The 15850-nt window shown below is 46.1% G+C and overlaps 1 protein-coding gene across 1 annotated transcript in view; it reads right to left on the reverse strand.

Moving 5' to 3' along the window:
- Positions 1-205: 205 nt before the first annotated feature.
- Positions 206-15850, reverse strand: part of ANXA13 (annexin A13) — a 45207-nt gene continuing 29562 nt past the window's right edge. Inside the window, exons 5-11 of the mRNA XM_019631388.1 lie at positions 13993-14026; positions 13808-13887; positions 12050-12118; positions 11539-11640; positions 6944-7019; positions 3368-3480; positions 206-802 (exon numbers count right to left, since the gene is read on the reverse strand). Of these exons, the coding sequence (XP_019486933.1) occupies positions 683-802; positions 3368-3480; positions 6944-7019; positions 11539-11640; positions 12050-12118; positions 13808-13887; positions 13993-14026 (594 nt within the window). The 3' untranslated portion in view covers positions 206-682. The remainder of the gene's footprint in view (positions 803-3367; positions 3481-6943; positions 7020-11538; positions 11641-12049; positions 12119-13807; positions 13888-13992; positions 14027-15850) is intronic.

Below are 15850 nucleotides of genomic sequence, written 5' to 3' on the forward strand. Positions count from 1 at the left end.
GAATGTTACCTCTAGTTATACTCCTCGTAGGCGCGTCAATCATTTCCCTGCTGCTGGCCCTGATTAACGTCCTTGGTGATCGTTAATAAATGTAACTGTTTGCATTTCCCAAATATGTTTGAATTTCACAAGTCATATGTTTCCAGGACAAGAGCCAAAACTAATCAACCCAGTCTTTGGAAAAGCAGCTGATGGAGGCATAATCCGCAACTTTAATTAACATTGAGGCTTTGAAATTGAACACAAAGAAGGAAAATTAACGAACTGTTTAATTTTGTCTTCTCCGTACCTTAACCATTTAATCTTTACCCAGGACACCCCCCGCCCCCACAGTGCGATACATGGTCTTGTAAATGTTTTATTACAAGTGGATTGTTTTGTCATCAACTGCTGATTTCATTTGTACTTAAAAAGCATTCAGTTGCCACACTAAAGGGAAGTTAAGAGGCAGCCCAGATACTTGCTAAGCCAACGTTCAAGGATGATGTGCCCAAGCCATCCTGAGGCTGCTGTCTTTAACCGAATCAGCCTGGCCTGGCTACACTACTCAAGCTGCCCAAAAAAATAAACCAAGACTCTTGAAAGGTTTTCATGCTGGAGTCCCATTTGCAAATCTGGTTTGGAATGGACTCTTGACAAAGGTGATTGACTCCTCCCTGTGCTCCCACTGCTCTGGCTTCGTTCAGTGCAAGAGGGCCACCAGCAGTTTCTGGAAGTCCCCAGAAGTGTCCGAGCGAACCATGTCAGAGAGAGACTTCTGATACTTCTCTTGGAACTTTGCTTTTATCCCCTGAAGATCCACCTGCAGAAGAGATGAGAACAGTAATGGGGATGCAACATTTAGAGCATGTTCACTGTAGACGCAGGCAGGCATTGTTCTAAGCACGGTATCCTCCTTTGCTCATTTGTGCTCATTTAACCCTTAGTGGTAGGGGCCATTATTCTTCCTATTGTGCGAGTGAGGAAAGGAAAGCTGAGCTGAGCTCCCCAAAGGTTGCAGAGGCGTCTGTGTGCGTGCGCGTGTGTCCAATAAAACTTTATTTATGGACACGGAAATTTGATTACATGAGTTTTATGTGTTGCAAAATGTTATTTTTCTTTTGAGTTTTCTACAGTTATTTAAAAATGAATCATTCTTAGGTAGCAGGACTTGACAAAACATAGAGATTTGAAATGAAGCCTTTTTTCTCGCGCCCTGATCAGGAAGGGCATTAGTATCTTAATCAACAAAATTCAAATCAATATCGATTTCTAGGACTTATTTTGAATCTAATGTATTAAAAGCTTGAAAAACCTAGGGGGTGGAAGGAGCGGGAGGACTCAGCAGAAAAATGGTTAAAAGATGATCCTGCTCTAAAAGCTCTTACAATCTGGTAAAGGAGAAAAGATCTAATTCCAGAGAGAGCACAGCCTCATGAAAGAACAACACTCTCTTTAACCAGGAGTTTTGTGGTTTTTAGTCCCCCCCTCTTTTATATATATATATATATATATATATATATATATATATATATATATATATATATATATTTAAACTCTATCTTGCTTCCTAGACCGGCACTCAAACCATTGCTCAAGTTTCTGGTTCTTTTTCCTCCTGAACCGATTAGAAAGCTGAACAGAAGAGAGAAAGATAAGAACAGGAGAAGGCAGGAGAGTAAAGAATTGTTCAAAGTGGGCGCTGAGCAGGAGAGAGACTATGTCAGGCAGCTGGGACCTGTCCCTCGGCTCTCCTGGCTTTGTGCACTGCTTGGCTGGGGAGGGGCAGGGAGGAGAGGGGGTCAGCGTGGGATTGGGGTGCACTGAGGCTCTGTTCTAGTACTATGCAGCTTTGGGGGATTAGGGGTTCTGGCCAACTATATCCGGCCAGGCCTGAAGCATTCTCAGCGAATGGTCCTCATGTGGAGATGACCCAGGACCCATGGTCAGTACCGACACGGGCAGAGCATCTTGGAATAAACAGTCCGCGACCCACATGGGAGTGAACTTGGAACTCTGGGGAGCCCTCCAGACCCATCCAGTCCCCTGGGGTCTTTCAGAATCCTCGCTGTGCTCTGCTCCTTTGAATGCCTCATGACTTTGGTTGGGGGTTGAGTTGCTAAGAGACAGAGAGACAGAGAAGGCAGAGACCTAGAGAGAGAAGTGAAAGGCAGAGATTCAGAGCCACAGAGGAGAGAATGGGGACTGCAGGAGAGTGGCAGAGACCCTGGGGAAGGGAAATAGGAAGGAGAGGCAGACACGGACTTTAAGAGAGAAAGAATAATATGAATAGTGGAGGAGGAAGAGAAGGAGGTGGAGCAGAAATTCCAAGAATAGGAATAAAAACGAAAGAAGAGTCGTGTTGCTAAGTTATATGAAAAAACAGTGCGAGATGTTAAGTATTATTTGACAGAAGCCGTGGGCCAGCATTTGGGTTGGTATCTTTCCCCCATCATTTAACAATTTTTTGAGAGAGGATGTCTGTGGTTTTCAAGTGCTCAGTTACACTTCATTCGCCAAGGCTTCTCCTGCTGCAGATGAAATGCCATTTCCCCCTTATTTTGTAATTTCTTCTCTGTGTAGCCCTGTATTCCAGAGTCTGTGCTATGAATCTTGACAGCTGCCCCCAAGCTTCTGGCTACACACCTCCCCGTCCCTTACTTACCCTCGTGCATTGTCAGAGAGGGACAGTATTGCTCCCAACAGGGCAAAAATTGGTTCTCGCAGCGTGAAAAAAAGTCTTAATCTTTTCATGTAAAAGTGACTATATTAAGGAACGTAAACTGGTATACGGTATCATGTCTTGAGGGTAGGCTATTGATTTCGGAAAACAACTGAGTCCAAAGTGTCTTCTTAGTGGGGCAATCCATAATTAAAAAGAGGTTGAGAAACATTGTCTTGTACTGATGTGTTTCCTGTGCAAAATTGTGCGTCTGTGGTGTGTTTCATTACACAAAGGCCTAGCTCAGGAGTTAGGAAATCGTTTGCTTATTGTCTCGACTACTGGGTGACCTATTCCGTCGCTAAACTTTCAGTGTCTCTATTTTGTCTTCCTTAAAACAGGAGCCAAGCATAGCTGCATTACCCAGGAGCCAAGCATAGCTGCATTACCCAGGAGGGCTGCACAGGTCCCCTCTGCACACTGTCACGAGCTCTCCGGAGCCACAGATGACAAAAATAGAAGCAGCTATCATTACTGTATTTTTACAAAAAGAAAACAGATGGATGAATAGCACAGTTGTCTTTCACAAAGTCTGGGAAGGTAAAAGCTGTCTCTGTTTTACTTTTTTCTGTAAATAGGCACTTAAGAAAAACTATGTGTTGACGACATCTGTGGTGGTACAAAGGGACGCTGCCGTCTGCCCCTTTGGAGTTGAGTGTGTCTTACCTCACCCCTGGTCACAAAGATGTGAATTAGCGTCTCCTCATCGGTCCCCGCTCCCTTCATGGACTTGTACAGACGGTCAGCGAAATAACCCTCCTGGTCCCGGGCACACCTCACTGGGCAGGGTGACAGAAAAGAGAACATGAGACGGTCACATTCTGTTGAGTAACATGGAGACCCTCAGAAGGAACCGAGATGTCCCGGAGTGTCACTTGGCTGCCCTTGGAGCCCACTGGGTTATGAGGCAGATGTTTGAAAGGAGTGAAGTCCACTGTTGTGTCATGGGATCTGGGAGATTCTCCTGGTCAGAGCACCCGGATTCTTCAGCCAGAACCCATTCTGACAAATAAGAGCCTCCCCTGTTCCCTGATGACTCTTTGACGGTGGAGGAACGCTTGGCCCTCTTTAGGCTCTCCCTGCAAAGTGCGTGATTTCTCTCCAGCCGAAATAACTTTCATACCTAAATAAAATCCCTGAGGCTGGAGTCAGGTCCACAAAAGAAACAGGTTGGCTGGCAGCCTTGCTGGAATAAAATTTCCCATCACACAGTAAGACTGTCGCCTGCTTTCCTGTGTAAGACAACCTTCCTTCCCTTGGTGTTTCCTCACTGGGTTGGGTTTGTGCACCTCATCTCTGGAGCGTTTCCAAGTTGCCCCACACTCTTCTTAGTTTGCAACCTGGGATGCGGGCTTGATGAAATGTTTGAGCCTATCTACAGATCACCTTCCTAGGAGGGTGCCAGTTTCTCTTTTCAGCCCCCAACTCCCTTGCCCACCAGCTTTGATCTAACCCACAAATTAACGAAGCATGGTTTCCACTCACTAACCGGGAGATAGGGTGCATCACTACTCCCGGGGATAAATCACTCTTCCTCTCCCCCCGCCCCCCAGGCTAATACGGTTCCATATTGACTAACGCTTTGGAGGGAAAGAACCGTTTACTCGTTAGGTTGTTGACATTTACCTAGAACACTTAACATTTCCGATGTAAGTGATTCGTAACGAGTTATTAATTCAGCATAAGCGTGGAATGCGCAGCCTTAATATGGCCTGTAATGGAAACTCCGGTTTCCTAGGTAATTGCCCATATGATTGACGTTTACAAGCAAGGGAGAGGAACAGGGTTAGGGAAGCAGAGTCTAAGCTGGGAGGTCTGTCTCCGTTTGTAGGCCATGTGGCAGCCACCAGAGTGTCAGCGGAAAAGTAAAAGCCAGACCCAGGCGCCTGACCTCTTTAGCCCGAGAACAACCCAAAAGCTGCTGCTGGATGGGTGGCGGTTGTGGCCCCGGAGAACCTATCAATTTGGGTAGCAGCACTTTTGGGGCTCACTGTGATCCCCAGGCTTTCTGAGCTAGTGACCTCACAGGTTTCCCTAAGGACCCGCTCCCTTGCAGCACTAGCTGATGCTGAAATGACTGTCTGCCTGCTGTCAGTGTGCTCCATGCCTGCATATGATTAGGTGTCTGCATTGCTTCTTCCTGATATTTTGGGGAGAAAATGCTCAGCTTCCCTACTACATACAAGCTATGCCTATTGAACAGCCTCTGTTCATCGCCGTAGCAGGCATCGCTCAGAGGTTTGGATGGGGCTAGCTGAGGAAGGGTTGGGAGTTACGGCGGCGAGTGGAAGGCGGGGCAGCCGTCTACTACACTGTCTCTTGGTCCTTCTTACTGGAGAACAGGGGTTCTCAAACTCCAGTGCGCATAAGGCAATCACTTAGGGATGCTGTGACAGTGTGGCTTCCAGGCTCTCCTCCCCTCCTGGATGGGCAAGCTGCCTTGGGGCTCAGGAAACTGTATTTTCACATGCTTTGCCATAGGTGATTCTGATGCTGGTGGTCCGTGCTGGGGTCCCCTCCCACTTTGAGAAGTATTGCTTCAGAGACTGCAAGAGGTGGGAGTCATTGAGTCTCATAACCCCTCCTTCTTAATGTTAAGCATAAACTGGCATCTGTATGAGCTAGGTAAGAGTGTGGCAGGGGGCAGTAGAAAATCCAGTCTTGAAGTCGTGTTTCCAATCTGTGTGTTTATTCTCAAGGTCTTTTCTAATCACTTTTACGTGTGCTATCGCTGGAGTACACCTAAGTCCTGCATTTCCTGGTCCCCAACCGCAAGCACGGAGCCTTTCCTTCCTCTGTACCCTCCTTGCTCTGGCTGGTTTGGTTTTTATCATTCCTGGAGCCTACCCTATTGATTTGTGTGTATCTGCCATGGACTTTACACTCCTTAAGAGCAGGAACTGGACCTATTTATCTCTGATCCCCACACCTAGCACGGCCCCTGGCCTAGACAGGTGCTAAGTAAATGTTAAAGAGTTGAATGGTTTTATTACCATTAATAATGGTTTTATTACCATTAATAATTAATATTAATAAATATTAACGTCACTCTTCTGACTGAACACTGGTGTTCTCCTGATTCTCTGCACTGTAAGCACAGGAGGGGTTCGGAGGCTCGGAGCTGGGCGCTGATGGGTCTCTTCATTTACTTAAGACACTCATCCTTTCAGCCCTACAAACAGTCATCCATGTGTATCCAGGGTGGGTCAGGGATGCTTAGGCCTCTGGACATCACAATAGAAGTCCTGCTGACTTGAATGCAAAATGAGGATGAATTAAAAAAAAAAATCAATTGCTGACATTGTTCCCAAAAAAACAAAGAAAGAAAGAAAAGAAAAAGTTTGGCAGCTAGAGCACGTTTTTTAACTTCCAGGGCTGCTTTTTCAGTTCTTCCTCTTCTGGGGGTGCCTATCGCCATTGCTTGTGCCATTTGGGATGGTGCCCTGGACGCCTCAGCGCAGGAGTGTGGACAATGGACAATGCCTCCATTCCAGGCCTTGCAGAAAGGAAAAGGGAGCCTGCCAGACACAGCCTCATGCCCATCTCTCTGCTATTTCCTGCCTGTGGGCAACACCTGGAGAGGAGGCCCTGGTGTTTGCTTGGCACACTCAAGATCTGGTCTCCCTCCCATCTCTTTCTAAACAGGCCTCATTCATTCCAAATGTTGAAGGGAACTGAATGAAAAAGGACACCCTCGAGCCATTAGGCATGTGCAGAGACTTGTTCATGGGTCCAGAGCCTGGGCACTTTGGAGTGTGCATCATATGAACCACATACTGCTCCCTGAGACTGGACAATGGTCCCAGGCTGCCAACAGATGCTCTCGGGAACCCGCAAGCTTAGTGGGACTGTATGGGATGCCACGGTGTGTACCCCAGATGACCGCTACAGGACCGAGGCACTCAGTCCAAGTGTTGCCTGCTGGCTGCTCACATCTGAGTCCCTTCCCAGGAGTTACCCTCCAAGGAGGAAGCAGCCTTACCCAGGGTTGCAAATGCTCCCAGGGTGCAGCTCTCTGGCTACTTGCCTCCACTTTGGACATCCTGGCTTCCGGGCCCCTTGGGGGACCAGCAAAGAGCCTGTTGCAACTGCATCACATTCATTCTCTCCCTTGCCCAATGCTGCTTAGATGTGTTGTTCCCAAAACTATTCTGTGACAGTTTCCTGCACGCAAACCTCCGTCTCTGAGTCTGGTTCCAGGGAGCCCATCCTAAGTCAGGGACTCTCCTAGTGGCACTTTACCAAGAGTTAAGTAGGCCTTCTGCAGATCTCCTGAGGTTTCTGCTTCGATGGCCTCTTCGATGTCTTTGCCGATAAGCTGGGGAGACAAAGTCCAGCTGTTAATACATTGTTTTGATTTTGGTGGACTTGGGGTTCTTCCTGCACAAAAAGCACAACTCTTCCAGGTTTCGTCATGTGGCCTTAAGGAACTCCTATCTGATCTGGTGCCTGGCAGGGCTGAAACCTCCTATTTGAGTGGGGGCTCTCATGGCTGAGGAGCTAGTCCAGATCTGCACCTAATGGATTTGACCCCAGTCAGGACCACATCCTGAGCCTCGACTTCCTCCTCTGTAAAAGCAAGGAATGGAAGAACAATGGACATATACCGGGTCAATAATTCTTCATGTAATATTTGCGTTTCCTATGTGTTTTTAAACACTCTTTCTATTTCTAATTTTCTAAGAGGCTGTGGTTATAATCATCTTACTCACACCTTCCTGTCAACGTTGTCCTGGGACTGGGGACTCAGTCTCCTATAGTTTGGGTGAAATAGAGGCTGTGAAGTTCGTGGCAAGGACCTGCCTAAGGTTTCTGATACAGTGGAGCTGCATGGGCTGGAGGGGGTTGGGGTGTGTCGGGTGGGGGCGGGGGGGATGGTTCACCACGTCCAAATGCCACTTTCCTTCACTCTGGGGTGATTCCAAATGGTCCTATGTTCACCACCACCTCGCATATCACTCTGTACAGAATTACGCATTAGGTTTCTTTCCAAATATTTACAGAAGCTGAAGCTCAAAGTAAATTGTGGCTATGCTTAGTGCAAGTACCTCCTGGGCCAAACTCAGGGCAGGCAAATGAAGAGAAAGGCAAACTTCTTGTTGGGTTTGGGAAATGCAGTTAAGTATCAGAAATACTGAAGCATCTTTCTGAGAAATTCTCTTTAGAGGATATGACACAATTATGATTCTTTAAATAACTGAAGGACCTGCCAGTGGAGTTTCTGGAGTTTAGTCTGAAAACACAGGTAAACACAATAGTCTTTCCAACCTAAGCACAATAGCTCTGAAGGAAGGAGCGTCCAGATTGAATGAAGCCCTGTTCCTTGATCTTGTCATGGTTTGCACAAACGGAGGTCTGGTGTGTGTGATGGGTTCGAAGGGGATTGGGTTGGGGAGTTTTCAGTCCTGTCCGTTCCTTAGCTGTTCACAGCCTTTTTGGGGGAGTTGGTATCACTTTCTCATGAGCAGGGCTCTTGTTCTGTAGTCTGGGATTGCATTTCAAGAGGACATTGTATTCACAGGTCTGTGTTTACTAAAAAAAAAATACTCATATTAAACCACTTTCAGTTTCTGTTGTTAATGCTGAACCAGAACAGCACTTTTCAATTTTCTGTAGAATCTCAGCCTACACAACAGACAAAAGCAAAAAAAGCAGAGCTGTGCTGGAGAGGCAGCAGACAAGGCCCTTACCTTAGCCCTAGGCAGTAATGCCAGGCTTCTGCCTTCTCAGGGTCTCTTCTTTGCACAACTTCAGGGGGCACTAGTCACACACTACAAAAAGATGGCATCGCCCCTTCATCTCTACCTACCTCCTTCCCCTAACTGCCTCCTGGTAGCTACCAAGGCACCACCAGTGGATTCGTGGAAAACAATTGACTGGCCCAAGCGATTGCAACTCTCCTTTGCAAATGGCACGCTTTTCACTTACTGGAACACTTCATTCTTATGGGGCTTTTGGGACAGAACCAGGGCTTGTTCTTAGTACAAAAACACATTACCAGGGCGAATTCCAGGCAAACCTCAAAGCCTTCTAGTTAACCAGGTAGGGAGCTTATTAGAAAAATAGGGGAGACATTTCTTTCTTTTAAAGCCAAGTCCCCCAAATTGACAGTGTGCCCATAGCATAACCCTGTCAATTGCTTTGGCTACAGCAATTATTGGGCTAAAGGCTCTAGAATGGGTTTAGGACACTCAAAGAGGAGGGGAGAAGCGGTGAGGGAGGCAGTGAGCCTGGGCTGTGGGTGTGTGTACCTACGATTTATTTTGAGCCCTGTTTGGGGAACTTACTTCAGCTTTATAACTATGTAAACCTTTTTTATGGCTGAGTAATATTTCATTGTGTGAAATAAGTCAGACAGAAAAAGACAAATACCATATGATTCCACTTACATGTGGAATCTAAAATACGAAACATAAAAAAAGCAAGCAGAACAGAAACAGACTCATAGATACAGAGAACAAACTGATGGTTGCCAGATGGGAAGGGGGTTGCAGGGTTCGGTGAAAAGGGGGAAGGGTTCAAGAAGTACAAATTGGCAGTTGCAGAACAGTCATGGGGATGTAAAGTACAGCATAGGGAATATAGTCAACAATATGGTAAAAACTATGTATGGTGCCAGGTGGGTATTAGACTTATCGGGGGGGGGGGGGTAGGGGGTATCACTTCATAAGTTATATAAATGTCTAACCACTATGCTATACACATGAAACTAATATAATATTTCATGTCAGCTGTAATTGAAAAATAAAATAAAGTGAAGACTCAGGCTTAGAGGGCAAATAAAGGGCAAAACCCTGTGTTTTTGTGCCAAAAATTACAGTTCAACTCTAGATCAGGACAACCTATGTCACATAACGTGTTCCAGCGATCTGACACCAGCATCTTGGTGCTTTTAGCCAGAGACCATGAGGAAATTTATGGATCAGGGTCCTAAGATCAGAGTGCAATCTAAAAATCAACGATAAAGATCAAGGTGAATGATGTTTCAGCAAGTTTGTTGGAATAGTTGAAGAGGCAGCTTTTTTGAGCTGGTGCCATGCAAAGAATCGTCAACTCAGTCGATTATCTTATCGTCCATTTGAGCTTTAGCTCTGGTTTTTTTTTTACTCTGTTGGCCTGTTAATTCATTTAATCCTTACCAACCCTATGCAGTACGTACTATTATAATCCCTATTTTAATGATTGGGGAAACTGAGGCACAGGACCCTGACTAACTTGCCCACGGTCATACAGCTAGTAACCTGGAGCAGACTTCTTGCATTTTAACTTGCATTAGAATCTGGAGGATTTGTTAAAACAAAACAGGCAATAGGACCCCTCAACCCCCCGAGAATCTGACTCAGTAGGTCCAGGGTGAGGACTGCGAATTCTCACTTTTAACACATTCTCAGGTGATACTGCTGCTGCTGCTACGGGATTCATTTTAAGAAGGATTGGCCTTAGAGTACCCTCAGTCAGGTGGTCAGTCGTTCACACACACATGCACACGCACACACGCACACGCACATGTATGTGTGTTTCTACAGTCATCACCAATGACAGCCATACCCAGAACCTCCATCCTCGGCCCCAGTCATGAAGGAAGAAGGTCTAGGTCGTGGAGCCATCTTCTAGCTCAGTCTCCACAGCTCGAGGCACAGAGGCCAGGGGAGTGCAGGGTCAGCTGCCTTTGATCATGACTCTGGGAACGATTTGAAAGCAGAGGGCCCTAAAGGCTTATGTACAGTAATGATAAAATTCCAAAGCTTTATTGTCTTTTCATCTGCTGGCAACACATAGAAAACACAATTTTGAGTGAGGAGCCGCCAGCTCCAGCCGAGGTAGGAGCTCAGGCTGGGGAATCTTGGAGTTCTCATCCACTCTCTGCTACTGACTTGCTGTGTGGTCCTGATAAGTTACAGATGGTTTCTTACTCATAACAGACTTTCCTTGTCCAGCAGTTGTGGGTAACAATGGCTGTGCAGCGTGCATTATAGTTACGGTATTATTGTGAAATTGAAATGAGATACGGGGCACAGAAGTGCTTTGAATCGTTAAAAGCACTTTACAAATATAAAATAGGAGACCAAAAAAAAAAAATCTGATACTCCACAAAAGGCTTCCTGCAATTAAAGACTGATTTTCAGGGAAGGACTTACCACTAAGTGCCTTGAAATAGCTATCTCTCCTTGTTGGCTTAAAATAATCATTAGATTAAAAAAATAACTATATAAAAGTAATTTACGCGCATCTTTTCAGGAGTTTATCTCTGAGGTATATCACACCCATCTTGGGAGTGGTCAGCGCTGCTAGCTCAACTGTAAATTGGAAAAATAACAATAGCGAACATTTGTATGCTTACCACATGCCAGGTACTGTCCTGAGCCTTTTACATTTATCTTATTTAGCTCTTAAAATAACCCCAAGAGGGTGTGATGATGGTCATGGCCTCTGTCTTACAGATGAGGATAGAGAGGTCACTTGCCAGTGGTAGAACCAGGATTTGAACCTGGACCCTCTGACTCTAGGGCTTTGCTCCTAAACTTGACACGTCTCTACTTTCGTAGCCTCTCTTGTAAAGCGGGGTTTCCCACCCTTGGCACTCCATTTGGGGGCAGGTGATTCTTTGCTGTGGGGCTGTCCTGTGCATTGTAAGATGTTTAGCAGCACCCTGGCCTCTGCCTACTGACAGTACCAGACGATGTGACACCCCCAAATGTTTCCAGACATTATCAAATATCCCTTGGGGTGGGCAAAATGAGCCCTGGTTGAGAACCACTGTTGTAAAAGGCACGCCCCCCCCGCCCCTCCCCCTCACTTTCAATGTGAACTCCTTGCCCTGGCACTTGACTACTCACAATCTGATAGGCTTGAAAGGTGGCTCGTAACTGCTTGTGGCTCCTCTCGGCCAGAACTTCATTGAAGGCAAGTTCATCGGTGCCCCAGCGGCCTTCCCCTGCCTCAGGGGTCAAATGCAAACATTTGGAAAAAGCCTTTGGCGAAAAGACTGACTATACAGTGCTGTGACCAGGCCTGACTTACAGGAAATTATAAAATCTGCGCTGAGTTAGAAGCCCAATTGATTGACTGAACACTTTAAACGTCTAACCCGCGCGTATATTTCCCATATTCGTTTGTATTATTTATACCCTCCCTTATGACAAAATGGATCGGAGGTGGTTAACCTCAGAGCATAAGAACAGGAATAATTCTTCTAGGTTCGTGAAGATTGTATGTATGAAAAATATTTTAAAGCTCATGCTTATTTCCTGAGTAACTCCCATTTGCCTATAATAAAGAAACACTTGTTAATAATGCGAATAAATTTAAAAAGAGGTTTTGCTGAGACTGGCACATCTGCATACTTACATCATACAGATCTTTGGCATCCTGGCCAGCTAGATCTTTGTCCACATTATCTCCTTCATCCCGATTAGCCTAGAAAAATTGACACATTGTTATTAGCTTGAGTTCCTGCCCGACCACAGAAAACAAAAAGGAAAAATCCTGGAAAACTGGTGGGTGACCTCAGTGGGGTGGCCTCATGGAGTCAGCCTGGCAGAGTGGCAACACTGCTCTTTGCTGCCATCTTTTGGGGACAACTAATAAACAGAGTACCTTCCCTGACAACACTTATTTTCTGTTTTGGGGGTTTTTTTTGTGTAGAAGCCAGAATCATTCACAAACCCCACTGACCTCTAAGCAGGCTGAAAGCAACTTCATGATGTCTCTGTGAGTCAGTTAATTAAAAAGGTACTAGCCTCCTTTCCAAAATATTAAATCCCACCTCTCAGAGTCCCCATCCTGAAGAACCCTGAATGTTGGTAATGGAAGGTCTTGAAGTCTGAGCCCTTTGTGGCAGGCAGAATTCTAAAACAACCCCAATGGCCCACACCCTTGTATAATCCCCTTCTCTTGAGTGTGGGCAAGGCTGTGAATATGATGAGATATCACTCCTGTGGTTGTGTTCTGTTAATAAGGCAAAGGAGGTGTTTGCAGATGTGATTAAGATCCCTAATCTGTTGAGTTTATCAAAAGGGATGGGTCTCACCCAATCAAGTGAGCTCTTAAAAGGTCAGAGATGGAACAAGTCAGAGAGATGAGCTTCTGCTGGATTGAAAGAACCCAAAAAGCCATGCTTTGAGCTGTCTGTGGGGGCACATGCCAGGGAATTGCAGATAGCCTTTCAATGCTGATAGTGGTCTCTGGGTGACAGCTAGCAAGAAAATAGCGACATCAGTCACACAGCTGCAAAAAACCTGAAAACCGCCCACAACCAGTGAGCTTGGAAGAGGACCCAGGTGCTCTGATGAAACGGCAGCGCTGGCTGCCTTGGTTCCAGCCTGGAGACCCTGAGCAGAGGGCTCACATAACCTGTGACAGGACTCCTGACCTATAGAAACGGCGAGATCATAGGTCTATGTTGTTTTGAGCTCCTAAGGTTGTGGCATTTTGTTTATACAGCAGAACTCGTATATTCTTCCTATTACAGTGGAAAGCTGCTCCACGTGTTCTCTGCTGTCAGTCTATCCACATCGAGAGAAATGAAACAGGAAATGCACAAAGCTAATAAAGATGGGTGTATCAATGAGAGTACAGATGCTGTTTGGCTGGAGGCCCAGGAGGTGTGTCCTAGCAGGGAGGATTCTGAAAGCCCCACTTTCCTGCCCAAGCTCCCCGCAGCAGTTCTTATAGGCTGAGACTTGGGGTGGATCCTGGAAGTAAGGGCAGAGCTGGGCTGTGAAAAGGACCCTGTTTGGATTCAGATGGTCTGGTTCTGGCTCCTGGACTGCGTCTTCCTTACTGTGTGTAAATCTGGGCAGGTTACCCATCCTCTGTCCAGGCTTGAGTCTCCTCACTGGGAAAATGAGGTGGCGGTGCTTAATGAGATGGGCCATTAACAAAAAGGGATTGCAAACTGCAAATGACTACGTGAATTATTATCATGAGAGAAATCCCAATTGAATAATTTCCCCAGGGCTGGGCTGAGAGAGCCTGGGTGAATGATCCCTCTTTTTTAATAAAAAGAAGGAAATGTTTATCTACGTGGCCTTTTTCATCATGGTACCATGTTGCCAAGGGCTATTTCCTAAGGTTATAAAGCAGGTGAGACCTCTTTACCCTTACCTGTAGCAGAGACACCAGAATTTTTTTTAGGTTGCCACTCGTATCATCTTTGATAGCTGATTCAAGGCTCCTGTCAAATACTTTTGAAGAGGGAAAAAGGAGGGGAGAAAGAAGACAATTTAATTTCCTAGAAACATTTTGAAAAGAACATTCTTTACCCAAAGTCAGAACAAAAGGTCACTTACACCTCTGGTAGGCCTCTTTAATGGCGATGATTTCCTAGGAAAGGTAATAAAGTAAATCAGTACTCCACAGTGGTTTAATCGATAAGCTATGAGAGGCACACACAGGGAAGAGGACCTGCCTCTGGACACAGGATGCCTTCATGACTTCTCCAAAGAGGACCATCCTGTGGGTCAGGGCGGAGGCCTGGAGCAGGTCCCTGGAGGTGTTGAAGGGGCCCCTTTCATGCAAACACTTCAAAGCACACAAATAAAAGTACGCATATGTTCTCCTTAGTGCAAGGTGAAAATACTACAGCTAAGCTTCTCTACCTCCTCACCTCATTTCACTCTCCCATCCCCACCCGGATTGTCAGTGTTAGAAGTTCAGTGCATATCTTCACAAGTATTTTTCTTTGCATTTGTATACCTATAGATGCTATTGGAAATATATACAATAGAATTGTTTCAGGTATGTGTTTAAAAAGTAGAACATTGTACACATTGTGCTCTGGCTTACTTTTTTACTCAGTCATGTGTCTTGGAGCTCCAGCTGTGCTTATACATAGTCACCTAGTGTTTTTGAAATAGATAGGAAATGTTCCATCTTAACAATAAGCCACTGTTTAGCCAGCCTCGGATTGATGGACATTTAGGTTGCTTCAGTTTTTCTCGACTTCAAACAAGGTTTCATTCAGTAAACCATTTGCTGCATGCAGGAGTGCAACTTTCTCTCTAAGGTGTGTCCTGGGAAGAATCGCTTTCTATTTCAATGACTGCTGCCAAGTGGCCCACTCAGGAGCTGCCTCCGTTTACACTTGAACCAGCAGCGTGTAAGAGCAGGTGTTTCCCCACAGCATCACCTGCAAGCTGTTTATAATGAAAGTCAGCGTGCAGTGATGGGGAGAAGATTGAGGGGTGGGGGGGGCAGTAGCCATGAGAAGACTGTCTCTGCGCTTTGGTGGGAGGGAGGGTGGTGGAAGGCTGGTGGAGGCTGACCACTTGTGTCTATGCAGCTCCCTCTCCTTTCTCCTCTTTCCAACCCACTACCAGGGTCTGCCTGAACCTGGGGCTTGCTCTCTCTCTCTGCTTTTCTTCTTTTCACTGTCAGATCTATTTGATGGAAAATAAAGGACTTTGCTTGTTGTTTGAGACCAGAACCTGAAAGAAACGAGGCTGTGGGGGAACAGCAGGTGGTCAGATAAGATTAGAAAAATAATGATCAAATTAACCTTCTTGTGGAGGCAGGCTGCTGATTGTCCCCATATCGGATGTCTCTTCTCTGGGACTGGGGTGCTTCTGGAAAAGGCCAGAATGCTAAGCAGGGAACGTTGTGTGTTGCACTGAACTAAGGCCACCCTCCTCTAAGGCACAGCCCTGAAGGGAAACTCCTGGAAATGGAAGGTTTCTAGTATCTTGTGGTGAAAAACAGAAATCCAAGGAAGCTTGGGAAAGGGGTTTATAGCTGTAGCTTGGAGCATGGGGGGGTGCTCCAGGAAATATGGCTGGACAGCACAGGCTGAGCAGAAGGAACCGGCTCAGGGTTGATGGCACCCCAGACATAGAAAGCACTGTGGCTTCAGAGGGCCATTGCAGTTTTTCTTTACTGTCTGCTCCAACCACTGCTTCTGTTTCCTACTTGGAGGCCTCAAGAACATTGGGATTTTCTGGCCTTTTTCTTACTGGGCCTTCCCGTTCTACTGTGATAGGTGGTTGTGGAGGATGGAGGAGGGGTCTCCAAATAATGATTTACTCTCTGTGAATTCCTTGGCCTTCATGGTTTCTGCAACCAAAGAGATATGGGCTTCAACTGGGGCCTTAGCAAATGTTCTTTTCAGCTCCTGACATGGTGGCATGTGCCCAAGGGACAGGGGATAGGTCT

The sequence above is a fragment of the Hipposideros armiger genome, unplaced genomic scaffold (assembly GCF_001890085.2).
Source record: "Hipposideros armiger isolate ML-2016 unplaced genomic scaffold, ASM189008v1 scaffold_997, whole genome shotgun sequence".
Taxonomy (NCBI): domain Eukaryota; kingdom Metazoa; phylum Chordata; class Mammalia; order Chiroptera; family Hipposideridae; genus Hipposideros; species Hipposideros armiger.